General features: G+C 49.1%; 1 protein-coding gene across 3 annotated transcripts in view; it reads left to right on the top strand.

Moving 5' to 3' along the window:
• The first annotated feature begins 2,665 nt into the window (after nt 1-2,665).
• The window catches only part of MLLT1 (MLLT1 super elongation complex subunit), a 69,880-nt gene continuing 45,816 nt past the window's right edge, over nt 2,666-26,729 (top strand). For 2 of the 3 annotated variants that reach the window (XM_037042687.1, XM_037042686.1), the window contains exons 1-3: nt 2,666-2,877; nt 11,512-11,692; nt 19,648-19,730. In XM_037042687.1, the coding sequence (XP_036898582.1) occupies nt 2,866-2,877; nt 11,512-11,692; nt 19,648-19,730 (276 nt within the window). In that variant the 5' untranslated portion in view covers nt 2,666-2,865. Of the gene's footprint in view, nt 2,878-11,511; nt 11,693-19,647; nt 19,731-26,729 lie in introns of those variants that run through there. The other variant, XM_037042688.1, reaches the window with a different exon arrangement.

Raw genomic sequence — 26,729 nt, 5'->3', positions numbered from 1 at the left:
ATGATACCAAGAGAGAGAAATCGCAGTGTCCAGTGTACTACCCTTTTTGGGGGAAATACCTGTACATAGTTTGGGTTGGCTCCAAAATCCATTCACAGCTCCCCATAGCCTATGGGATAAAGGCCCAATGCTTCAGTGTGACTGTCAAGGTTTGCTCTGAGTTGAAGTTAATCTGGGATAGGTCTCCAGCTGGCCACTGGGCTCTGCTCCAGCTTGGTCATATTCAATATTGCCACAAGTGGCTGTGTGTATACATTTGTGGCTAGCATGAAACTGTGCTGAGTACATCTGTGGCTGGCAAGAATCTGGGAGGAACAGGGAATGTGCTGGCCAGAAAGAGGATTCCACAAAAATCTTCAGGACTGCCCCACCTACAGGTGAATGCAAAGTCCTCCCTGTGGGTGCTAATAAACCCGAACACTAGAGGGCGATAAAGACCTAAGGTAGTAGCAGAGCGGTCTAGATAGGAAGGTATACTCCCTGTGTTCAAAATGTTACTTTTTGGCTGTGAGACTTGGGTCCACTTATATCTCCTTCTGTGTGCCAATTTCATTATTTGTAACATTGAGATAGTATGTATCAATTGTGTATTCTGCTATATGCTCAAATTACTATTTGCTTTATGTGTTTCTTTGTTCACATTGATGTATTTAGATAGGAAACATTGTGTCACTTCAAAAAGTCGTTTGTCAGAGATCCAAAATAACCATAAAACTAGATACAGTAACAATGAAAAGTGTCATTAACTGCAGTTTAGTGATTCTTAACTCAGTCTGCATATTAGAATTTCCATCTGAAGTTCTAAAAAGTGGCTCTTTGCAACAATTGTAGTCTAAAGATTCTTCACTGCAAGCTTCCTGAAGAGATAAATTGCTCCCCTCCACACTCTTTGTCTCTAACTGGGGCAGTGGTTTTGAAAGTTGAGTAAGTCTCAGAACCAGCTATAGAATTGGTTAAACTAAACCTCTGGATGCTGCCACACACACAGAATTTCTGATTCCATAAATATAGGGAGACTAGAATTGGCATTTCTAATAAAGTTCCCAGATGATGCAGAGCCTGCTGTTTCAAGGACCACTGATCTACTCACATCCAGTTAAAGGATTTTGAAATATTAAAGTTGTATCAACACGGACATAGCTGCTTTTTTCTCAGCATGATCTCCATTCCTCCGGCCCCAGCACATCCTGCCGTAGAGTACAAAGTACCATGCTGTTATGATAGCAATCTGCTCTTCGGAGTTTTTGTCTGGTCTTACTGACGATCCGCAGTTACTGACTCCCCGGTGCTATTCTTCAGCACAAAGGACCAGCTGCACCACCTAATGAATACTTGACTGCCACTTAAATGAGAAGTGAAAGGAAAAAAACCCACACATAAAATCCAAAACAGATTTTTAATTTAAATAACTGCACAAGGCTGCCCAAATTGCAGGCAGGAGTCCTAATGTCCAAGAGACAAGGGGCTTACAAGATTTTGAAAAAGATGGAAGGATGTGCCTAAATCTGATATAAATATAGTTTGTTTTTAAATACCTTTTAAATGTATTTTTTTAAGATTCTATTTATTTATTTTTAGAAAGAGGGGAAGGGAGAGAGAAAGAGAGGGAGAGAAACACCGATCAGTTGTCTCTCACACAGCCCCAGTTGGGGCACTGGTCTGCAACCCAGGCATGTGCCCTGACTGGGAATTGAACAGGCAATCTTTTGGTTTTCAGGCCAGCACTCAATCCACTGAGCCACACCAGCCAGGGCTATTTTTAAATTTTTAATTGATTTTAGAGACAGGGGAAGGGGGAGAGAAAGAGACATCCATCAGTTGCCTCTGGTGGTGGGAATGGAACCCTCAAACCAGATATGTGCCCTCACCAGTGATGGAACCTGAAACCTTTTGGCGTACAGGACAGGGCAAAGTTCCAACCAACTGAGCCACCCCTTCAGGGCACCTTAATATAGTTTACAAGTTGCTGTGGAGTTACAGGATCATGGGTAAATTCAAAATTGTTTTTTGGAGGATTTGGCATTATAAATTTTGGGTGAAAATGAGACCCCTTCAATCATTTTAATGCAGCTCGATTTCAAATTTCCATCATCCAAATTATCATCAACCAGCATCACGCCAGACTATGATTATCCCCAGTTTACTCCTGGGCAAACTGAAACTTGGTAGGGCGGACGGGAGTGGGGAAGCCAACTGACCAGGCTTGCCGCGGTGCAGATCGAGGATAGGAAAATTAACTTGCAGTTTCACAGCTCATTCCATCACATAGCAGCGCGAGAACAGGAAATAAAGCTGTCCCTAGGGCTTGCTCCCCAGACCTGGAATCCGCTACCTCAGCTCCAGTCTGGGTAGGTTCGAGCCGGGAGGGTCCGGGGACCAGACAGCAGCCTCTGAGGGGCACAGTGCGCACGCGTAGCGCGCCCGTTCCGCCCCCGCCCCCCTCCACGTGCAGAGCACACCTCGCGCTCCTTCGTAGGGTTTGCCTCGCGCCTCCCTCCCTCCCTCCCTCCCTCCGCCCCTCCGGTCCGGGGACCCCATTGGCTAAGGACTTCGTTCCTCCGAGAGCCGCCCTGTCGGCCAGCGCCAGGCCGGAAGATCGGCCCCACGAGCGGCCTTTCGCGCTGTTGATTGGCCCAGGCTGCTGTCAGTCCGGGCTGCGGGCCTAAGTCGGCGGCGGGGGCCTGGGGTCGGTCCGCGACCCGGGCTGGCGGTGGTTTCCGGTTCCGCGGGGCTGGCGGGCGGGCGGGCGGCCGGGAACGGCGGCGGCGGCGCCTGACAGACAATGAGGGCAGCGGGGAGGAGCTGAGCGGCGGCAGCGGCGGCAGCGAGCGACGCGGGGCCCGGGGGCGGGGCTGGGCGGCAGCCATGGACAATCAGGTGAGGAGCGGCCGCGCCGCCCCAGCGCAGCCCGCGTCGTCCGCCCGGCCCCCTCCCTCCCTCCCTCCGCCCCGCCGCCCAGCCCTCCTGGGTCCCGGTCTCCCCGCCTCCGCTTGGCGCCCGCCAGTCCCGCTTTGTGCGCGCCCGCCGCTCCCCGGGCCTTTATGTGGGGCAGGGGCACCCCTCCCCCATCTGCGACCCGGCCTGGCTGGAGCGCCTGGGACCCTGCTGGGGATCCCGGGCGGGCCCAGCCCAGAGCCCCTGGGATACCCCTTGTGACCCTAGTCCGGCCAAAAATCCTCTGGGACGTTCCTCGGGAACCCGGCCCGAAGCTCCCTTTGGCGGCCCAGACCCCTTTGGGGCGCCTTTTAGGATCCTAGTCCGACCCAGAGCTCTCTGGGTCATCCCTCCGGGACCCCCACCCCAGCCCAGAGTCCTCACAGGTGCCCCTGGGGATTCCTCAGATTCACCTTGTACCCCCTTTCCCCTTTGGATCCAGGGTTGGTCTGTGTCTTCTTTCCTCTCTGGACTCTAGGCCCTGAGTTCCCAGCCTGCTGCCTCTTTTCTCTCTCTCAAACCATGGCTGGGGTTTGAGTCACTCCAGAACCTCAGGGACCTTGGTTTTCAGCTCTCCTTCCTTGAACCCTAAGCCTTCTTACCTCTCCCTTAATTTAAGCCTGAGCCCTCTCTTCCCTGTGGTCCTGCCCCTGCCTCAGCCTGAGTGTCTGTTTCCCCTCAACCCGGCCGGGTTCTGGGTCTCTTCCCACAAGGACCCAGGCCTGTGTTGAGGTTCCCCCCATTTTTGAACCCGAGGTTGCCTCCTCAGTCGCGTTTGACTTGGCCTCCTGCCTCAGCCCCCTCTGGTTTCAGGGCCTGGTCACTCTCCCAGAGACCCCAGTGCTCTTGGGGCTGTCTCTTAGTCTCAGACCCTCCTAGTCCAGGCTTAGGGGCAGTTTCTCTTCTGAACTGGAGGCCCCATGCTTTTCAGTCACCAGATGCCTCACTCCCTTCAGGTTGGGCCTTCTTTGGCTGTGGGACCCTGGTTAATGCTCCCCTCTCCCCAAATCTGATGTCTCATCAGTTTGATTCCTCCAACCTCAGCTGACCTCCTTTCACTGACTTGTAGTCTCCCCAGACCCCCAGTGCCTCTCTCCTTTCAGGATGTCGCACTTTATTCCATTGGTCCCCAGCCCTGTGCTGTGACATTCAGCCAGGACCCTCTCCTTTCAACACATCTTAGCACCTCCACCTAGAGCCTTGCTCCAAACCCCGGGCGGTTCCCTGACCCAGGGCCCCCCTCCCTTCATTCTGGAAGCAGCCCATCCTGTCAGTTCCGGTAAACTTGAGGCCTTTTTGGTCTCTGGTCCCCCCTTCACCAACTCTGCGCTTGCTTTTCTCCAGTCCCCAGTCCCCTTCCCCTCCTCAAGCCCAAGGCCACTGTGGACCCTATCATAGGATCATTTATTTCTTCATTCTCCCCTGCTGTCCCTGCCTTCTAGGGGCAGGAGGCCAGGAGAGGCGGTGTAGGGCTGTGGGGGTGGCAGCTGAAATCTCTGTGTTAGCAGGGCAGGTTGGGGCGTCCCTAGGTGCTGGCGCCGCTGAGGCGGCTCTGTCTGGTAGGGTGCTGTGTCTCTGAGGTTTCAGGGGTGTAGGGCAGGAGACCTCTCCCCTGCCCATCCTGGCTGCCTGTGGTGGCAACAGGATCATTGAGGCTTGTGTTTGTGGCTCCCTCTCACCGTGATTTCCCTTGTGGCTTTGGTGTTACTACCTTTCTCTTCAGTGGGAAGGAAGAGTTTATGGCAGTTTAATGGTGGCATTCTACAGAGTGGTGTGAATTCATTTCCCTTGAAGGAACAGAGCTTTTTGCCTCCAATTCATATTGAGTCAAAAAAACAAAACAAAATACACCTTCAGTGTCCACTTTCAATAAAGCCCACTTCTGGGAAGGGCTTGTTGGGCACCACATAAGTGTAGAATATCACTCCATCTCTCACCCCAGTTGCTGGTCCTTCCAGAAGATATCTTAGGTCCAAGTGTGTCCATTTCCCCTGGGCGGTTGTCATTTATGTAAGTAGAATGGTGAGAATAGGTGGCATTCTTGATCTGTAACAGGGTGAACTGTTGAACACACTTGAGATGCTGTAGCCACCTCAAAAAGCCAGCACCTGCCACCTTTTAAGTGTAAACAAACCAAAATGAAAAAGGCAGAGCCTCAGTCACACCAGCCACATTTGGGTCCAGTAACTACTACTGCTGACCTGTCAGCCTCCTCATTGGGCAGCGTGGAGACATGGCAGGAAGGTCCTTTGGACAGTGCTGGTCTAGATCTTTGCAGAAGTATTGGCAAGTGAAACTAGTCCCAAAGGAAAGTATGTGTCACCTCATAGACTGAGTATCCTGGCCGTGTTTTCATGCAAATTTGGGAGAGTACCTAAGTAGGCAAGTTGGTGGTCAGTGTGCTAGAATGGCTTCTGGTGACTGGCAAAAAGTCTTTGAAACCAGCAGAATCTCAGCCTTCCCTTTCTCCCCCAGAATACCCCAAACCTGTAAGTGCCTCAGTCTCATGGGGAATGACAGGACTTTCCCCTAAGAGTCTGCCAGCTTTAGGAGCCTGCTTTTCTTTACTTTCTTGTGTTCTCTAGAACTTTCAGCCCAGCTAAGAAAGACAGGTTTGCATTTTGCTGTGGGCTCCCAACCTCTTGGCATCAAAACCTTTCCCCATGGGTAGGAAAGTTTGGTTCCCTCCGTCTTGACCCTAAGTATGTACCTAACACATCCAGTGTCTGTGGGATTTGTAATTTTTTAGGGAGAAGGGAGTCGTGTACTTTTGCAGGGTGGGAGGCAGGTCTTGCTCGTTAGGCATGTGATTTATCTCCAAGGATGGTGGGGAAGGGAGGGGTATGAGTTAAAGTTAAAGTTAAAGTTAAAGGCTGAGCAGATGTTGGGAGGATGGGGAGGGGCCACCTGTCTGGGGACATGGGTTGCCCGGGGAGCTAGAAGTGTCAGTGTCGGATAGTTCTGTCCTCCAAAAGACCAGGATGTCCTCCCTTCACAGAAGCACTGGGACTGGCAGCTGGGGTGGGTGGGCAACCCATTGAATCATACAGTTGAATTGATGCTGATTCCTCAAAAGGTTCTCCTGAGTTTGAATTTGGGAACAACTTCTTGTGTCCATACTCTGTTGTTCTGGAAGGGAAGGTGTGTTTCTAACGGCGCTGGCCCATTTCATAGATGTAAAAAGGCCTAGGAAGGCCCCAAGAGGAGGCAGGTCCTGGTGGCATTCTTAGGTAGGTCTGCTCTTTCCCCGAGACCTTGTGGAGAGATGGCTTGGAATTGTTCAGAGCACTGTCGTGAGGGTGACTGGATTCTCCGCCACCCAGCTCTGAAACTATCACTTGGAAAGTCAGCATGCCAAGTGTTTGTTCTGAAGTTACAGTAGTATGTTGTAAAGTACTTGAGGGCAGGGTCCCAAGGCTTGTTGCCCTTTATGTTCATGTAACACAGTTTTGCACAAACTTTGCCAACTGTTGGTTAAATAAAAATAAGTATTTTTATACTTAAAAATAAGTATCTACCCCTTGTAACCTGGCCCACCTGGCCTGGCCACAGTTGCCTTTTTCAGGGTTGTGTGGCATGCCGTCCACACGCCTGAGGGCTTCTTGTGCATATATATATATATATAATATATATATGCACAAGAAGTGCATATATTCTGTCCCAGGCCTTCCTAGCAGCCTGGTAAGGGTCTTATCTTCCTAGGAACCTGGAAACTAAAGATTGTAGGTGTATTTGCATACCCACATGGCCTGCACTCTTATTCCTGGAGTTTCCACAGAGCATTCATTGAGCTCTCTCTCATCCCTTTGCCATTAGCCTTGTGCCCTGGGTGAAAGGGACTAGGCTGGACAGAGCCACAAGAGGGGTGCAGGTGCTGGCTGCCAGCCCCTGTGTGCCAGCAGTTAGAAGGTTAGGGCCTCATGCAGCTTGCTTCTGTCCCCACCTCTGGGCAGGCTGCCCTCCTTTTGAGAAGGTTTTCACTGAGGGACACCCTTCATTTCCTATCTTTCTCACATTGTCATTCAGTAGCCACTGTTCCTGGGAGCCCCACACTGGGTCTAGAGAGAGAAGTTCTATGAAGAATATATTTTTTTAAAGGCTTTATTTATTTATCTTTAGAGGGAAAGGGAAGGAGAGGAGGAGAGAAATATCAGTGTATGGTTGCCTCTCGTGAGTCCCCTGCTGGGAACTGGCCTGCAACCCAGGCATGTGCCCTGACTGGGAATCGAACCACGATCGTGTGGTTCGCAGGCCCGCGCTCAATCCAGTGAGCTACACCAGCCAAGGCTCTATGAAGAATATTTTATTTGTCCTGTGTTGCCATTGCTTCCTGGGACCAGTACTTTTTCCCATTTCTGTATGTATTGACCATGTTGCCATCAATCTGCTGGGTGCAGTTGGACTTGACAAAATCAGTCCTAGCTGATGAGGAAAAATGCTCTTGGGTGCTTTCACCCCTGGAGAGGGGACAGAATTGTCACATCTGAGGGAATTAGATGCAGTAGCCAAACTCCAGGCATAATTATGCCACTTGGTAAAGTGCGAATTCCCAGAGGAAAGGCCATCTGTTGCAGAGAATTCCCACCAGAATATTAGGAGAAATGTTACAGATAAACTTGTTAAAGACCTGCCTTCTGGGGCCCAGGTTGAGGGCAGGATTCATGGGGTACGGTTGGCCTGGAATAGGAGAGTGCCCAACTGAGGCCCTCTGCCCGAAGTGAACTGTTCCCAGGTGGCCCTCAGAGCCCTCGTGCTGCTCCATCCCAACTCCCAGGTCTTTGGGATGATGTCCTAGAAGTAAAATAGTTAACCCTTTTTAAGGCAGGCATGGAATATTTCCTTTTGTTGAGAGAGTGGGTGGCAAAGTGTTGCCCAGGATGTTGGGACATGGCAGTAAGCGAGGCTCGGTCCCAGGGCCACTTCCAGCCACCTACTCTGGAGGTCTCACAAAGGGCCTCTATGCAGCCGAACAGTGAGATTCTTCATTCCAAGGCAGGCTAAGTAACCAACATTTACTAACCCCTTTAGCTAGGTACCCACCCTAGAGAAAGCTGATTCGCTTCAATTCTGTGGTTCTAATGGACATGGAAGGAGTCCAGGTGGAGTAAGGAAGGAGAGGGAGTGCATGGAACTCGGAGGTGGCATTGGCTTAGCAATGCTAATAAATTATCATGACAAGTCAGAGTAGTTGGCCAGGGCTCAGCTTGCTTGCCTCCAGTTTGGTGTAGCTTGAATGTCTTACTGAATCAGTGACTTCTATTTTAGTAGCCCAGAATCTGTGTTACTCCACTCTATTTTTTTAGAAGATTCCAGCATTCAGGGGAGTGACCCTCTCCTGAGTACACCATCTGGTGCAGTCACTGGCACCTTGAACCTTGGGGGCATGGAGGCTGACTTGGCACCAGCCCCCAGGGCACAGATGCCATCCAGCAAGCTTTGGGTCTGGCCTGCCAGCTGGAAAGATTGACCCACTGCTGCTTCAGAACCTCCTGTGTGTTTACTTTGGCCTGTGGAGTGTATTTTTGGTGCTTCCATTATCTCTTCACCGATGGAACCATGGTCTCCGTTCTGTCACAGTAACTGCTTTGCTGCTCATGTGCCCTGGGTACGAACTCCACATAATCAGAAATTCTGGGAAGGCGGCTGGGTTGGTGAATAACAGAATCCGAGGAGATATCTCGTTACATGAGAGTTAACTCCGAAGAACAGAAAGTCGTTTGCCAGTATGTGTTAGTTTTCCACCTGTGAGTCTCCCAGCAATGCAGGAATTGTCTTCCGACTTTTCATTGTGAACCAGGTTGGAGAAAAAGGCGAAGTTTCTTCCCCACAGGGACGTGTTTATGGTGATTACAGCCTTTCCAGATAATGTAAATACTGCCTGGGTTTGTTTATGTTGAACGTCGTCCATATGCAGCACTCTGCAGACAGATGCTTGTGGCTGATTTGAGCTTTACATGTTTATCCAGACAGCTAGTCCTTTGTCTCTAGCTTTTGGTGGTGTATCTCCACTTGAATATCCCCAGTACCCCCTCCACCATCCCAGCAGCATCCTGACTACCTGTGTCTTAGTTATTTGAGCCCCCCACCTCCGTCATTGACGCTGAGGTCCCGAGTTCTCCCATTTCAGGTGTGAGTTAACCTCCTTTTTCAGCCACACCCTCTGCTTGCTTTCATGTGGACTTGGTTGTCCTTTTTCTGCCTTCAACCCAGAACCCTGGGCAACACAGATAACCCAAGACCTTTTACTCACATACTGTGCCTTCACGTCCATCACCTACTTATCCTTGGCGGTAATTTCTGTTGTGTTGAGTCTAAATGCTCCACCCCCATGCCCACCCCTCCCTCCAGTGGACCAGGTCCCAGCAAGTCCTTGCTTTTTTCCCAAGGAGCCCCACAGGGACTGTTCTGTGCCAGGGGAACTCCTGCCCTGTTTTTACAGGTGCTCGCTAAGTACCCAGAGCCTCTGCTAGCTCTTCCATACATACATCAGGACCATCCTGTCCCTATCACTGTCCTTATTGTCTCTTTTGGAAAGCACCACTTATAACTCACTGGTCTAGGAAGGCCTTCTAGTTTAATCCATTAAGTATAGTTGATGATTCACATACTGTGGTTCCAAGATAGAGGTCAAAAGAGTGAGAGATAGCAGTGGGCAGCCCAGGAACAAAGATGAAGTGGGCACCACCATGGAGATGCTTGTATGCTTGGAAAGGGCTTTGAGGAAAGTAGCCCTGAAGCTGTGGATTAAGGGACAGCAGAGAAATGAGTAGGGCACCTAGGCTGTGGGCTACGAGGAGCAGAGGCAGATAGGACTGGATGTTCCCTGTGTGTGTTGGGATGCTGGTGTCTGACTAAGCTAGAAAGAAGTTGGTGGGCATTTCTGTATTTCCTCAGTGCTGAGCCTCTTGGGCATACCAGAGACTTAGAAACAGTGCACACACACACACACACCTTGAATCTTGCAGTCCTTATACATGGACTGCAAGATACACTGACCTCAGAAGGGTTAAAAAGTGAAAAATAATGAGCATCTCAGATTTGAGGAGACACAGGTGGAAGATGGGCGGTGTGCTGAGGCGTTTGGACTTTCTTCTGAGGGTGTGGCGAGCTGAGGAGAGCTGTGACACAGTCAGAGATAGGATCTGTCTGCCCTGCTTTCAGTGCAATGACTGAGCAGCAAGAAGAGGAGGGTGAAGAGGGAGGGGGGATGGTGGTAGTGGGCACTGAACAGGCTGCTGAATTGCAGACAGGAGGCAGATACAGAGGGACTGTGGCCATAGGGACACACATCATCAGTGGGCTGGGTGAGAAAGAGGGTGGAAAGTGAAAAGTGGGAGATTTCTGGTCAGGACCTAGGAGGGTGATTCTGTTAAGGGAGGGCTGGGAAGCCCATCACAGGGGAGCTTTGTTTGGGGAAGTGTGGCATCCACGCCACCCGTGACTTGCTCCTGGTTATCTCAGCACTTAGGAACAAGTGTCCACTCAGCCTCTGCTTTCTTTGTATCATTCCTGCATTTGATACTTGGTGTCGAGCTGTATCTATGGGGAGGCTGGGGAGGCTCTTACTAAGGAGATAACTGTTTACAGTAGGTTCCCTGGCTGTGATTTGACTCTCCTCCCCCAGCAAGATGTTGCCAGTGCTTCGAAGTTCTGTGTATTTGTGTCCAGTAGAGTGGAACCTGCATGACCTGCCTTACGTTTCAGGGCAGAGCATCAGGCACCAGCGTATTGAAGGGAGTCTGCTACTAGGGCTGCGGCTGGCTTCAAGCTCACGTTTCCGTGCTCACCGTTCTGCTTCTAAAACTGAGCCACCATTTGTGCAGGTGACTCAGATGACTCCACTGATCTCTGTTCTCCAGGAGGCGCTCTGCTGAATGAGGGAGAATAAAAGTGCTTTAATCAAGGAGTGTGAGAGGCTTGACTAGGGAGGCAAGCTGGCAGAATGGCTACAGGAGCAGGCCCTTGGGTGATGCACACCTGGGCCATAGTGTGGGCCCCCCGATCCCTACCAGCTGGTCCCCCTCGTGTATGCTGCTTGGCAGTGCACTCTTGGAGCCTTGGTTCCTTATTTGTAGAATGAGGTAATCGCACCACTTTGGGTTGCACCATTGTGTTTTGGGAAACCTTGGTGGGGATGTCAGCTCTGGACAAGGACTCACCCTGAGGAGCTGACGTTAGAGCAGAGTGAACAAACCATTAGCAAGATGAATTTTGATAGTGAAAAATGCTGCTAAGGCATTATGTGACAAAGAGTGACAGGGGTGGTGCAGGGAGCGGTTTCATATTAGGTGGTCAGGGAAGGCTTCTGTGAGGGGCTGACAGTCCAGCCGAGACTTCAGTGACAGGAAAGAGCTTTCCATGGGAAGGCCTAGGGGCAGAACACCAGAAGCAGAGGGCCCTGAGGCAGGAATGGGGAGTAGAGGGGGTGGGTGGACGGGAGCCATGGGGCCTGGCCTGGCCTTGCTGGGGAGAGAAGACGAGTAAAGCAGGCACATCTTACCTGGTTCTCAAGGACAGTTAGCAGTCTCCTGCTCTGGGCTTTGCACTGACCCTGTACCCATTTCTTTCTCCCACCAGTGCACTGTCCAGGTCAAGTTAGAGCTGGGACACCGGGCCCAGCTGCGCAAAAAGCCCACCACGGAAGGGTTCACGCATGATTGGATGGTGTTCGTCCGTGGCCCCGAGCAATGTGAAATCCAGCACTTCGTGGAGAAGGTGGTCTTCCGGCTGCATGACAGCTTCCCCAAGCCCAAGCGTGGTGAGTGGCCCCTGTTCCTCCCTCCCTGCCCCCTCCCAGTGGACCTGTTTACACTGAGATTCTGGCTTGCAGCTCTTGGCATGCCAAGGAGAAGTTGCCCGGCCAGCACTCTGCCCTTCTTTGACCCTGTCAAGGTCCCCCTCCCTCCCTTCTGCTTCTCCTTTAGCTGTTGAGTTCATAGTGGGGAAACCCAAAGGAGTTAATGACTGTGTCTTGGGTCATTACTTAGAGTCAAGCTCTGAGAAGCCTCCAGAGAGAACATCGTCAGTGGCCAGCAGGTGGGAGAGGGCAATTTATGTCTGCTTGATAAGTAATCAGACAATTGTTTATTGGGCCTGTTTTTGACGAGATGCCACATTAAGAATTCTTGAATTGTGGAAAAAAGCATAAAAGGTGCTCATTTCACCACCTTGTTTCTTACACCTTCTTTTCCTGTGTCGCCTGTTAGACTAATACCTGATGAGCACAAGCACCTCGTTCACATTTTCCACAAAGAGTGAGCTTTCTGGGGACCTGGCAGTCTGACGGGGCAGAGAAAGGGCGTCCACCCAGTTTGTGGAGTCAGAACAGTTCCTGGGGAATTCGACGGGGAATTTGGGAACATGGTGGCTGTCTTGTGGGCTCTGTGGGGGCCGCGTCTGCCTTTCTCACCACTGAGTCCTCAGCGTGAAGCCTGATATGTCACAGAGATCCAATAAATATTTCTTGAATAGGTGTGTTGATAAAGGCACCAAGGACTTTTTTTCTAGCAAAGAGCTTCAGGGTGGGGGAGCCACTGCTGTGTTGCTGACCCCTCTGCCTGCAGTTCAGGGTTTGGGGGCCCAGGGCTGAGCTGGGAGCCAGTGTGGACAGCCTCAGGCAGAAGCAGGAGCACATCCTGGGACCCAATGGGGGCCCACGCCCAGGCCTGGGCCAGCAGGTGGCTAGTGGATGGCCTAGAGGGGAGATGACTTACGTTACAGAAGCAGAAACTTCTGGTTTGCAAGGGAAGGTAACTTGAGATTCGTAGTGGCACGGTAGCCCTTTCTTTTTCTTCAGATTTCTTCCATCAGCTTTCAGATGTTTCTTTTTCTCATTTCTCCTCTCTTGAGTCTCCTCTCCTCCTTCCTTTCTGAGCCTCTTGGAGGAGAGCAGACATGTTGCAGACAACAGTAGATGTCTCAATAATAATAATAATAATAATGATGATGATGATAGCGTACTAGTAGTAGTAGTACATGCCACTTACCAAGCACTTCCTGCAGGGTCTCAGTTTATCCCCCCGCAGCCCTATTTTGGGGTTGTGGAAGCAGGCTCAAGGGGGCCCAGCAAGCTGCCCAGGGGTCTGGTAGTACTGCCTGTTTCTTTTGGTACCCAGCCACGCCCACTCATTTGGGAGTCCTCTGTGGCTGCTGTTGCGCTCTGACAGCAGAGTAGAAGTTGGCCGCCTGTTTCTCGTGAGCTGCCCTGCCTTCCCCCCAGCAGCTTCCACTCCAGCTCTTCACCGTCTCCCTCACCTGTTCTGCACCTTTGTCTCCCAGTAGGCCCAGGATGATCATTTCCATCCATCTTTAAACTGTTTATCTCATCTTCATCCCCACAGGGTCAGTAGGCAAGCAGCCACTAGAAGTGATGTTAATAGTGGTCTGCATTTATCCAGCACTCGCTGGTCTGTGTGATGTGCACATGACAGCCCTGCAGCATGGAACGTCCCAGAATTCTTACCAAGCAGATGTGGAAACTGAGGTTCAGAGAGGCCCAGTAACCCACTTATGGTCACATGGAAATGGCCTAGTCTCTGACCTCCAATTTCCAGGAAAATAGATGATGAGTGAGGCCCACTTTTGTAAAGTGTCAGTTTATGGGCAGAGTTTGAATTAGTAGTTGAGTAGTGCTCATTGCCAAGTCTTCACAAAATGTGTGAACTGGTAAATGCCCGATTAGTTATTTGTTGTATTGAACAAAACTCAATTGGATTATACCCTTGCCAGTTGTCAGTGAAAAATGGGTCAGGCTAAAAAGAGTGAATGAGTTTCTTATAGGACTCTAGGCTCTGAAATTATTGGTCATGTACTTTAAAGTATCTTGAAAATCAAATAGATATAACAAACCCAGTAGAAATGAGCCAGGTGGGAAGTTTCTGCATTTTCTGTCATCACTGGTCACACTGCCCCACGGGCAGTCTTTCTAGTCCTTTCTCCATGTTCTTCCTGGACACTGTAAGTTAGTGGGAGTGAACTGGCTTCTTGATTTTCAAATTTTAAAAATACTCATTTTTCAGCATGAAAGGATAGACTTTATACTAAACTCCTAGCTCCTTTTACCCATCATCTGCTCTAAATGTTTTATAGTTAAGTGATTCATTTTGCAGTGATTGTCTTTGTGACTTTGAATAATGAGCAAAACCTGCTTGCTTTTCAGATCTCCCACAAACGCTCCCTGTCACCTTTTTTAGGAAGTTCTCTGGCTGCCAGGTCTAAACTACAGTTTCTTTGCTCAAAACACCTAAATAGCACATGCTTCTAGGTTTTTTTCTGTTTTATTTTTCTCTTTAGCACCATCTGAACACATTTTTATTACTTGTTCATCCGACTTGTGTCTTGCTATAGTGTGCCGCTCTCTCCTTGGTGCTGGAAGGGCACAGTGGGTGCTGTCAGCTTTTGTCACATCTTCTGACTTTCAGCATAGGAAGAGGACACTAGCACCCCCTCTTACCTTGAATGTTTCCTTGAGTACCCTCTCCTTGGTATTGTTAAAGTTGTTGAACTAAAACCAAGACTTTTGCTCCTGGATCAGAAATTGACTCAAAGTTGGAAACCAGTAAGCAGTAATGACTTCATAGACTGTTCATTGTTGTGCTGGTCAGGATGCCAGGATTTCATTCATCTTCTCTGTGAACTTTGAGCCACTCAAAGGAGGAAACTCAAAGTCATGTCAAGGTCACATGGGTTCCTTCTTTATCGTTCTTGGTTACAATTCAGCCCTGTTTACTTTGCTTCATGTTTGGGCCCTGACTTTGTGAATACCCCTTTGCTTCTTTCTTTTCTCCCATTGCATTGTCTTCATTATACCTTCACTTTTTTCCATCCTCAATCATTTCACTTAATTGATGGATTCACCCTCTCCCCCCTGGACATTTCATTTTGGTTCTGTCTTCCTTCTTCTTCTTCTTTTTAAATATTTTATTTATTTATCTTTAGAGGGGAAGGGAAGGGGAGAGGGAGAGAAATATCAATATATGGTTGCCTCTGGTGTGTCCCCTGCCGGGAACTGCCCTGCAACCCAGGCATGTGCCCTGACTGGGAATCGAACCGCGATCGTGTGGTTCGCAGGCCCGCGCTCAATCCACTGAGCTACACCAGCCAGGGCCATCTTCCTTCTTCTAACCAGGATTGGCTTCTCTCAAGGCCGTCTCTTCAGCCCCACCCCTGGGATGTTCCTTTGCTGTTCTCCTGGGGGGATTTATTTGTTACCTTATGTTTTGGTTTATTTTCTTGTTTTCCTGGAGTAATTTTTCAAGTAATGTCCCAAGAGATCAATTACTTAGGAAATTTCCAAGAAAAGTGTGTGAGAAATGACCTCTTTGACTCCTAGTATATTTGAAAGTGCCATTATTCTGTTCTCACATTAAAGTGATAGTTTGGTTGAATATACTATTCCTCTTAGAGAATTACTATCATTTAGAGTTTTGAAAGTATTTGCTTCATGGTCTTCAGAAAAGTCTGATGCATTTGGGTTGTTTTTGGTAGATGACCTGTTTTTTCTCTAGAAACATTTGAGATATTTTTTAGGATACTGTTTCTGGGGTATTTTTTTAAATTATTGATTTGAGAGCAAGGGAGAGAAAGATCGATCTGTTGTTCTGCTTATGACGCACTCATTGGTTGGTTGTTGTGTGTGCCCTGACTGGGGCTCAGACAGCGTCCTTGGTGTATCGGGACCGTGCCCTGAGCTTCCCGGCCAGGGCTTTGGGGTCTTTTGATGGTGGTGTCCTTCATTTAGTTCCAGAAGGTTTTCATCTACTTCTTTGACAGTTTCTCTCTATTTATGTATTTTATCTGTTTTCTCTTCCTAGGATGTTTGTTAGTTCACTTCTCTATGCCTAAATTTTTTATCTGTAAAATGGAAGCAGTTGTATCTGCCTCAAGGTTGTTGTAAGGATTAAATGAATTAATATGAATTGAATGCTGAAAATAGTTCCTGGCACACAGTAGTTGCTTTATAAATATTAGCTACTGTTAAAATTTTTAAAATCTGCTTAATTGTTTCTTCATGTCTCATTTTTTTTATGTCTTTTTGCTCTGCATTCTGGGAAATTTCCTTGGTTTTATTCTAGTCTCTGCACTGAATTAAAAAATTGTACTAAGAGCCCTGTCTTATTCTCTTCTTTTCTTTTTTAAAATTATCCTATTTTTATTTGGGGGCATATCTTGGACCTGAGGACAGTGACTCTAGTTTCTTTCTTATTTTTGTTTTTTTCTTTTCCCAGCTTTTCTCTTGGTCTTTAAATTATTCCTGTCTCATTGGGCTCCTGCAGGTAGGAACTCTTATTGAGCACGGTTTTGGGCAGGACGGGTTCTTCTGGCCAGCAGGCTTCTGTTTAGGGAGATGGGACTTCCAGTTTCCTAAATGAGGAGGCCTTTACTCTGGGTTCAGTTTTCACACCATAGGCTGTAGCTTCCCCCAGACCGTTTCTCTTCTCCTGAGATGTAAAATCACCTGGATGTCCTCAGAGGGAAGCTTGAAACTGCTTGAGCCTGGGGTGGCAGTGGGTGGTGGGATGAACCCCAAGACTGCTGTTCAAGTACTGCCTCTCAGTTTGGCTTTTTTAAAAATAGCTGCTTTACTAAGATAAAAGTCATGCATGATAAAATTTATCCTTTTAATGTGTACAATTCAGTGCTTTTAATGTATTCATAAAATTGTGCAACCATCATCACTCTGTCATTCCAGAACATTTTCATCACCCCACAAATAAACGAGCTTCTTGCCCACCACTAGCCGTCACCCCCCTCTTCCTCCCTTTCCCTCTTCCAGCCTCTCTCCTGTCCTTCCCGGACTCTGTAGGTGCCACACCCCTAGCATTTCGGGCTCTAGCCTGCCTGCCCTCCTACAGTGTGCCCTGGCATGTTCTGGGCTGAAGCTTCCTTTTCCTGTTTCCTTGCCCAGCATGCTCTCTTTCAGTTTTTGCCTTTCAGAAATTTCTCCACTGCTCATATCACTCCCCTCCTCTTATCACTCTCCTGGCTTTATTGTATTTTTTCCTATCGTATTTTTTTCACTTTGGTTTCCCTGGGCATCTGCTTAGTCTCTATACTCCATCTCTGAAAGGATAGGCATTTTTTAGCCTCAGAGTGCCTGTCATATGACAGGCCTTTGAAGAAGAGAGGTTGAGAAAAGCAGAGCAGGATCTCTTCCTTCAAAGGGTTTATAGTCTGGGAAGGACACGGAGATCAAGTGTGACGTGTACTCTGGGAAAGATAACTGCCCTCAGCAGAAGTGACCTGGAAGTCACATCTGACCTTGTTAGGAGATGGGCCCTGACTCGAGCCTTGATGGCAGGTGGGAGTTAGACCAGGGGTGGGTGAGAAGAACAAGATGAGGAGGGTGGAGCTGGGAGCAAATCTTCAGGCCCTTTCCTTGCCTCTGTCTTTTATGTGTCCCTCTGCTGTGGAGGTTTGTGCAGTGAAGACAGGCCACCCTTCTTGTGTGCTCCACTTCCACTTTGCTTCCTGGATTCAGATTAATTGAACAAGTATTTGGGTGCCTGCCAGGTGCCTAGCTCCGTGCTAGACTTGGGCACAGACGGCAGGCTGCAGGGTATTCACAGTTGGTGGGCTTGGGCAGAGCACTAGGCAGGCAGCTCTCATGCAGCTGGAGAGACCCCACTTGCTCCCTCAGTCTGCTCCAACAGGGTCCAGAGGCTCAGAGAGAGGCAAGCCAGGACCTGGCCTTTCAGTCCAGGTCACTTCCTGCTCCTGGTCCATCTCCTTACTTTGATGGTGAACCTGAGGGAGGCATGGCATATGGCCCTTTCAGCATATTTGACAGATTCTTATAGAATGTTTTGAAAAGGTGAGGCCCTTGTCTAGGCCCTGGAGATGTGACAGTAAGTGAGATGGAGCTGATAGAGAGATTGAGAAAGATGACCACAGTAAGCTTGGAAGTCCTGTGGTTGAGTGACACAGGGTGCTGAGGCCCGTGGGAGGGAACCATGACCTGGAAATAGGGGTTGGGACTCAGAGCTGGGGTCTTAGAGGAAGTGATTTGTGATCTGAGAGGCTCAGTGGGGCTGGATCTTAGGACCTCGGGTCAGGCTGGCAAGAGATGGAGCTGTAGGTCATAAAGCCCCTGCAGGCCGCCTGGAGGGGCTCAGAGTTAGTCTTGAGGGCTGTGGAGAGCCATCAGGGGACAGTCAGGTTGGCAGTTCAGAGTAATCGTCCTGCTGCCCATGCAGATGATGTTCAGGAGTGAGCCTGAGGCAGGATGGCTAGTGAGGCATGCGGGAGGCACAGGGTGCTGGGCAATGGGGTGCATTCCAGTACAGTTGGAAGATAGACCTGATAGTGCTTGGCAATAGGTGACCTGAGGGAGAGGGAAGAGTCTGGGAGTCCTCAGTCCTTGGCGGTATGGTAGAGAGCCTGGGTTCTGAGCTGTGGGATGCTGGGGGAGGTGCAGGTTACAAGGGGATGAGTAGATGGTTTGGGGCCCGCTGTATCTGAGGTGCCCATCCAGCGTGCACAGAGAATTTCCAAGAGGCATAACGGGACTGGCTAGAATAGAGATTCAGGGTCTAGGTCATCCAAGACAGTCCCCATCCCTGGGGCCAGCACGGATTTCCCAAGCCTGAGCCACAAGCCCCTCTTTGTTCCCTTGAGGTCTGCGGACTGGGGTCCATACAAAGCTGTCTGTCCAGCCCTGCTCTAGAGGACCACTCATGACTCAAAGCCACCCTGCCTGCCAGTTTTCTTTGGTTAAATGAGACATATGAGGTATTTGAGATACAGGATATTAGATGGGATATGTGAAAGCTGAAAAATATGTTTTTTAAAGAAAAATCTTACAGTATTTTAAATTAAAAGAGTCATGTTTTACTACATTCCATTGTTTTTCAGCAATTTCTGGCCAATTTAAGAATTATCTGACCAATATAGACATATGTACATAAAGATTTTAACAATTAGCAGAATTTTTCCTGGCTCCCAAATAGTGGTTGCCTCTGGAGACAGGGGTGGAGGACAAGGGTGATTTGATCTGCACTGTTCTGATTTTTTCTTCAAAGTGGGAAAACAATATTTTCACGTTTCTTGCATAATGACACCATGTGTGTCAAAACATTGACAGTGCATTCTGGAGGGCGAGATTGCTTGTATTTTGCTGTTCTTCTTAGTTTCAGCTGTTTTTTAAAAAAATTTCTGGGGTTAATGAGTCTGTTCATGTCACTCAGACGCTCGGGAATGCTTTTGGTAGGCGCTAAAATGGACCCAACCGCGAGTCCCAGCCGAGACCAGGCCATCTCCATCTCCTGGTGTCAGTTCCCATGCTCAAGTGGGCAGTTGAAGGAGGTAGATGCTGTACTCTGGACTGCTCTGCCTGGGAGACCAGGGAACCACTGGGTTTCGCACTTGACCCATGTCACACTCACTGCCCTCAATTGGTTGAACTTGTGCGACCTGTGGCCAGCACTGGCTGCTCTGCATTAGTTAGTTTCATGGCCTTTCCCACTCTCCCACCATTTGTGTTGGGGTCACCTTTTTCTCCTGCTCTGTTCCTTTGATTCCCTGTGACCCCTTTGGCATGGAATTGGTTATGGAGCTCAGCACTCACAGGGAGAGCTGGCTTCCTGAAAAGCCATGCTCCTGCAAGGCCAGTGAGCCCCAGAGAGGAGGCGCAGAGGGTGGAGGGCCTATTGCTGCTGATGGCTGGGCCTTTGATTGGGCAGGAAGCTGACAGATGCATTTTCCCTTTCTTTTTAGTGTGTAAGGAGCCCCCGTACAAAGTGGAAGAGTCGGGTTACGCTGGCTTCATCATGCCCATCGAGGTGTACTTCAAAAACAAGGTAGGAACCCAGAAGTGGCAACAAGAGGGATGTACAGTTTACAAAAGAGAAAGTAGAACCACTAACACATGAGTGATTGAATGCTGGATTTACTGGTAGCAGAGATGCCCATGCTAGAGCACTAGTGGGCAAAGTGTTGCATTCACATCTCCCATGGAAAATTGGGGCCAGGAAAATGGGCATACTGAAGGCAGTTGGGTGTGGCCTCTCCAGGAATCACCTGAAAGTGTGTGCAGTTCAAGTCAGCAAGGACGTGCCAGGACAGGGCGAGAATCTGTGGATGGTCCTAAAGGGTTAGTCACTGGGCTGTGACTAGTGGCGCAGATCTGGAAATTTCCTAAATGTCCAACAGTAGGCGATTGGCTAGATAAAGTTATAGTGCACCTCCTGAATAGGCTCTTTGATGGGCTGGGATGGGGGAGGGGAGTTTTTACTGCTGTTGAATGAAAAAGCAAGTTGTGTGTGTATTACTTATAGAAAAAAGAAGTTACTGTATACATTAAAACTGTTAACGGGTAATTGGTGTGGAAGGATTATAAGGTGTTTTTGTTTTATTTTCCTCCGAGTATATTCTCTGAACGTTTATAGTGAACATATGGGGTCCGGTAGAAGTAACCCCATTGAGTGTGGTTGGGAGGGCACATGGATGTTTCGCACAGGAGGGACAGCAGTTTGAACAGTTCACTTAAATGTCACGTGGTGTGCTTGAGTGTAATATTGCTTTGTTACAGAAATACATGCTTATGATTTTTGTAATAAAAGATTTGGTGTAGATTACCAGGTCATCAAAAAAGGGGTGTTATTTGTGCCAGACACTATTATTGGTAACTGTTAGTCCATTTGGGCTGCTGTAGTGAAGTACTACAGACCAGGTAGCTTATAAACAACAAATTTATTGCTCATGGTTATGGAGGCTGGAAGTTTGAGATTAGGGTATCAGCCCCTCTTTCCGGTCACAGACTTGCTGTGTCCTCACATGGAGGAAGGCTGAGAGCTCTGTACGGTCCCCTTTATAAGGGCACTAATTCCACTCGTGGGGGCTCCACCCCCAGGACATAATCAGCTCCCAGAGGCCCTACCTCCTGACACCATCTCCTTTGGGGGTCAGGATTTCAACATGTGAATTGGGGGGGACACATTCAGACCATAGTTTTGGGGTTTTTAAGCCTAATAATTAAAATTTAAGAAAAGAGCCTTCCTAGCAACCTGTTTCTGCTCCTCCCCAGAGGCACCACCAGGAGGCCATAGTGACCTTTCCCAGCTCAAAGGTGGCTTGGCCATCGCTGGGTGCTTTTCCACAAGTGTAGGTAGACTGGCTGCAGGCAGCTCTGCTGTCTTTCAGGAAGAAAAGCTCCCTGTGAGGCATGTGGATACCACCATTCCCTTAATGAGTCACTTGTTTATATCGGGCTATTCTGCAAACCTGGTATCAAGGATCTTTGGGAATGGCACTCAGGTGTGTTGCCCCACTGGGAGCGGAGGGACATTTCAGCAAATGCAGCTCAGCAGGATTCAACCCTGTGACACCCCCCCCCCCCCTGCCCCGGGGCCCAGTTCTCAGAAGCCCGGGTCACCCAAAGCTGTCATGGAATCGAGGTCTGAGAGTCCTGGTGACCGGACACCACTGAGCGCAGAGCCAGCCCGTGTGCATAGGCAAAGGCTCCTCTGTGTCTTTTCAACAGGGGGCCTGGGGGAGATGCAGAAGAGATGCTTCACCCTTTGGGGGGCAGTCCTCCAAGAACCTGACTGGGGAGGCCAGGCCAGGGATTGTGGAGGCAGGGGAACTGATGCTGGGGACTCAGTCCCAGGGCAGGTGTCACCAGCCTCTCCAGCTTCCTGTTGGGAGCCTGTCGGAAGGGATGATGAAAGGAGCCACCTGTGTGGTAAGGAGACAGTCTATTTGCAGAAAATGCCAGCACCCTGTACATTGGTACTCTGGGGGTGGGCAGTGGTGATGGAGTCCTGGAAACCAGGTAAGCTCATCTCTGGGCTTCGATTAAGTTCCTTTGAGGCTTAGAAGCAGTTTTGAGTCCCACATATCATTGAGCTTTTGTGTTCCCTGAGACCTGTCTGGTCTTTGACATGCAGACTTATCTCTCCTTCCTGGAGGCATGCCTGGGCTCTGGCAGTGTCCACTCAACTTCCTGCTGTCCCCAGAGGTCAACCAGGAGGCTCCAGCTTACCCCAGGGGTGATGGCACCATGCTGAAGCTGGATGGTACCACAGAGGTGGCCAGTGGGTCTCAGCACCCCTTCTTATGGCCCAGGGGATCCTTGCTGGTCTCCAGATTCTCCCAGGAGATTGGAGAGAGAGAGGGTGCTTGGTATTGCTGCCTCAGCTGGGACCATCCCCTGTGGTGGCTTATGCAGTCTGTGTTAGTGCCTCAGAGTTCTCATGTGGATGGTGGGGAAGCACACAAGGTACTCCCTCTAATGGTGCTCCCCTGGGCCTGCATCCAGACTTCAGTGCCATTCTTGTACCAAGTCTCCGAGGTGTTCCACCCCTATGTCTCGGTCCTGGGAGGGAACAGAGCAGGTGGCCCTCTGACCATCTGACTCCTCTGCTGTAGGTTAAGTGAATTTTTGAGGTAGCATAGGACTTGTCCCTGCTGGGTACAGCGTCCTCACATACACTTGGGGCATTGAGGGGCAGAGGGCCTTTCCAAGGGTGTCTGGATCTTTCATGTTCCTTGGGCTTGCTTACTTGGGTTGGGGAACAGTGGGGGCGAAGGTTGGAGTAGTGCGGGTGCTTGTGTGCGTCTTCTCTGTGCTCCTCTTTACTTGTCTCGTTCCTTTGTGAGGGCCTGGGGTGCTGCCCTCTACGGGGAGCACATGTGCATCTTACTACCTTCAGCGTCTAGCAGTCGTGGCAGCAGCTGATTTTGGGTTAAGGGTTTTTGTCCTGGTCTAGTTTTTTGAGGTATAACTTAATACAGCAAAATTTTCCCATTTTCGGTGTAGATTTTTCCAATTTCATCATGTATTTTCATTTGAAACCTGTTTGCAAATGGCTGGTTTTTCCAAAACAAAAAAAGTTAATGTTCCTAGGTTTATTAGTCTGATCAATTCCTGTAGAGGCGGTGTGTGGGGCTGGAGTGCCAGTGTGAGCCTGTTCTCAGAACTGCAGTGTCTTCTCTCACTCAGGGCAAGAGCTGCTCGCTGGAGTCCTCTGTTCCTGGTGGTGGTTTTGTCCTCAGAGTTGTGGGGGGCCCTACACTGAGAGCACATTGAGGTGGGGCCACGACATGAAGGGCCTGGGCTACAAGGGAAGTCACTACGTGGGTTCTTAGCTTACTGTGCTGAGTGCTTTGTCTCCAGACATGCCCCTGAGGAAGGTGATGTCCCCAGTCTACAGATCAAGGAGCTCCTGGATATTCAGTCACAGGCTGAAGGCTACACACTAAGTTGCAGAACTGGGATTTGAACCAGCAGACTATGTAGTCTTATATGCACAGTTGAGACGGGCTTGACATAGAACAACAGCCGCTCATGAATTCTGGTTTTTGCTGACATCTGGGTGACAGAGACATAATATACCATATTTTTAGGACTATAAGATGCACCGAACCATAAGATGCACCTAGGTTTTAGAGGAGGAAAATAGGAAAAAAACTTTTGAAGCAAAAAATGTGGTTAAGTATTTAGTAACCTATGACCCCGCTCCACCTCTGGTTCCCTCCCCCCCCCCCCAACACACGCACACAGCAAACCAGGTAAGCTACATTCGGACTGTGAGACACACCCCCACTTCCAAATTTGGAGGGGAAATGTGTTTTATAGTCCAAAAAATACGGTCATTTTATGTGTTGTGTTTTGCATATGTCTAAATGTGGGTCCCTGCTGTGGAGGTTTTGTAAAGATCAGAGAGCTGTGGGAAAGTGAATGGTGGTTCATTAAAAAAGCAGCTTGTATAGGTTTGGAGTAGTGTTGGGAATAAGGTTCGTCGTGAACGGATCAGTAGATTGTTTTTCTACCCTGTTGTAGTCGAGGGTTGCATTTGGTTTTCAGTCATGACTTACTCCTCTGCTGTAGGTTAAGTGAATTTTTGAGGTAGCATTGGCAGTGCACAGGTTACTTCTTCAGGCTGGGCCTCGGTCTCTCCGTGAGATGGACTTCCTAACTGTCTGCCACTCAGGGCTGTGAGGAAGATTCACAGAGATGGACAGGAAGGGCCTGGGCCTTACTGGGCCCAGTACCAGCGCTCAGTATGCATTTCGTGAGTTTGTGTGGCTATCGTTGCTGTGGAAGTGGTGCTGCCTCTTCCCAATTAATCAGGGTAAGACAGGTGAGTGCACAGAGTGGCCTTAGAGGCTTTCAGTCCAGAGGAGGTGGAGGTTCCAGAGATGGAGAAAGATGACTACAGGCTGTTTTCTCCTGTAAGTGTGAGGTGTGTTTAGCCATGCTAGATCCTCAAGGTGGCAGCAACTGTGAAGTGAAGGAATGCTGTTTTACATGGGGTTTGGCACTACAGCTTAACCGAGGACACCTTCTGTGTGACCTGTTGGCAGGATACTCCTTTATGGATAAACCACTCCCTTCCCCTATGGACAAAAATGGGGGCAGGGCGTTGTCTGATTATAAAAGCAGTATTTGTGCATTGTTGAGCTGTTTTTACTCATGCCACTTCTGAAATCAAGTAAAAGGGTTTGTTTTCCTTCTGAAACCAAATGCACCCTAACTTTCAATAGCTCTTCTCCAGTTCTCTGAATCTCCAGGCAGTGGTGGGTGGACGTCCAGTAGTTCATTCACTTTTCATACCACCTGCTTGGAGTTATTACAGACCCCATGGTAAAAGGACTCAGTCCACAGGACTCTCTCCCCTTCTGTAAACTAGGGTTCCCACAGACCCCTCCTAAGGTTCCATAATTTGCTAGAACAGCTCACAAAACTCTGATAAACATTTTACTTACCGTCACTCGTTTATTCTAGGGTATATAACTCAGGAACAGCCAGGCAGAAGAGATGCATGGGGCTTGGTGTGGGGCAGGGGTGCAGAGCTTCCGGGTACACCACCTTCCCAGCACCTGCACGTGTTCATCTCCCTGGAAGCTCTCCAAACCCCCTTGTTAGGGGTTTTTATGACGGCTTCATCACACAGACACAATTGATGACATTATTGGCCATTGGTGATTAACTTAATCCTCAGCCCTTCTCCCCTCCCTGGACGTTGAAGGTGGGGTTGAAAGTTCTGAGCTTCTACTCAAGGCTTGGTCTTTGTGGGGACCAGCCTGTCCCAGAGCTGTCTAGGGGCCCATAAAAAGTCACCTCATTCGAACAAAAGATGCTCCTGTCATCCCTATCAGTAAATTCCAAAGAGTTTAGGAGGTCTGTGGTAGGAAATGGGGACAAAGACCGGATATTTTTCTATGAGACCACAATTATTTTTAAAAAATAATTTGTGAAGGTGAAACTCATGTAACATACAATTAACCATTTTAAAGTGTACAATTCATGGGCGTTTAGTGCCTTTGCCACGTTGTGCAACCACTGCCTCTCTAGTTTCCAAATTTTCATCTCCCCATTGTCCCCACTTCTGGTGATCGCTCATCTGCTTCTGTTCTGTGGATTCACCTGTTCTGGACATTTCACATAAAGGGAATCATGCAGTATATGTTGTGTTGTGTCTGGCGACTTTCACTCAGGGTAGTGTTTTTGAGGTTCAGCCGTGCTGTAGCATGTATCAGGGCTTCATTCCTTTTTATGGCTGAATAATACTCTGTTGCACTGATACACAGTTGACTCTCATAACTCACAAGAGCCATCTTCTGTAAAGTCACCATGAATATTGAATTAGTGAAAACTGGACCATTGCTACAAGGCAGAATATAGGTTCCTGCAAGCCTCTAGTCAGTGTTTTCATCAACTAATCAATACATAGCCTGTGGGACTTCCACCAAGATGGAGGCATAGGTGGAAACACTGTGCCTTCTCCCACAGCCAAGTTTGAATACAACAAAGGTTTGGAGAACAAGGACACACCCAAAGACCAGAAAATTGAATTATACGGAAGTCCGACAACTATGAACCGTTGAACAGGGACGGTAAGAGGGGCGGAGCCAGCAGCGGAGCAGGGTTGGGCAGGACAGATCTCCCGACCTAGGCGCACAGGCAGCCTGGAACCAGTCGGGGTGTGGGGCAGACTGACCGCGGTCACACATTCGCACACAGTGAGACGGACCACGCAGGCCCCAGGGGGCGAGGGCTGACGGTGGTGGCACACTCACATGCATTGGAATGAAATGCGTGGGCCTGGTGACAGTGGCGGCTGCATCGCTGGTGGGGGCCCTAAGCGGCAGACGGCAGACGAGACACAGTTGTTCCTCTTTGACCCCCACCCCCACATACAACGTCACAACCCAGCGACTTAGTTGCCCTGCTCTAGTGAACATTTTAGGGCTCCGATCCTGCTACAGAACAGGCACGAACAGCCCCAAAGATGGCGCAAGAAGAACTCAAAGTCCCAGAGCCAATAACTCTCAGCGACCAACAGATTGCCAGCCTCTCAGAAGCACAATTCAAGACACTATTTATCAGGATGCTCACAGAACTGGTTGAATATAGTCACAAATTAGAGGAACATATGAAGGCTAAACTAATTGAAATGAAGGGAGATGTCCAGGAAACCAATAGCTATGGAAAGGAAACTGGGACTCAAATCAATGGAATGGACCAGAAGGAAGAACAAAACAGCCGACCAGAAAGGGATGAAGAAATGAGAATTCAGCCCTGGCTGGCGTAGCTCAGTGGATTGAGCGCGGGCCTGCAAACCAGACGATCGCGGTTCGATTCCCAGTCAGGGCACATGCCTGGGTTGCAAACCGGTTCCTTGCAGGCTAACTACCAACAGGGGATGCACAAAAAGGCAACCATATATTGATGTTTCTCTCCCTCTCTCCTTCCCCTCTAAAAATAAATAAATAAATAAAATCTTTAAAAAAAAAAAAGAAATGAGAATTCAAAAAAATGAAGAGAGGCTTAGGAACTTCCAGGACATCTTTAA

Source organism: Sturnira hondurensis, unplaced genomic scaffold (assembly GCF_014824575.4).
Source record: "Sturnira hondurensis isolate 20B ecotype Veracruz unplaced genomic scaffold, ASM1482457v3 Scaffold0003693, whole genome shotgun sequence".
NCBI lineage: Eukaryota > Metazoa > Chordata > Mammalia > Chiroptera > Phyllostomidae > Sturnira > Sturnira hondurensis.
The sequence above is the reverse complement of the archived record's forward strand: the minus strand, read 5'-3'. Positions and strand labels throughout refer to the sequence as shown.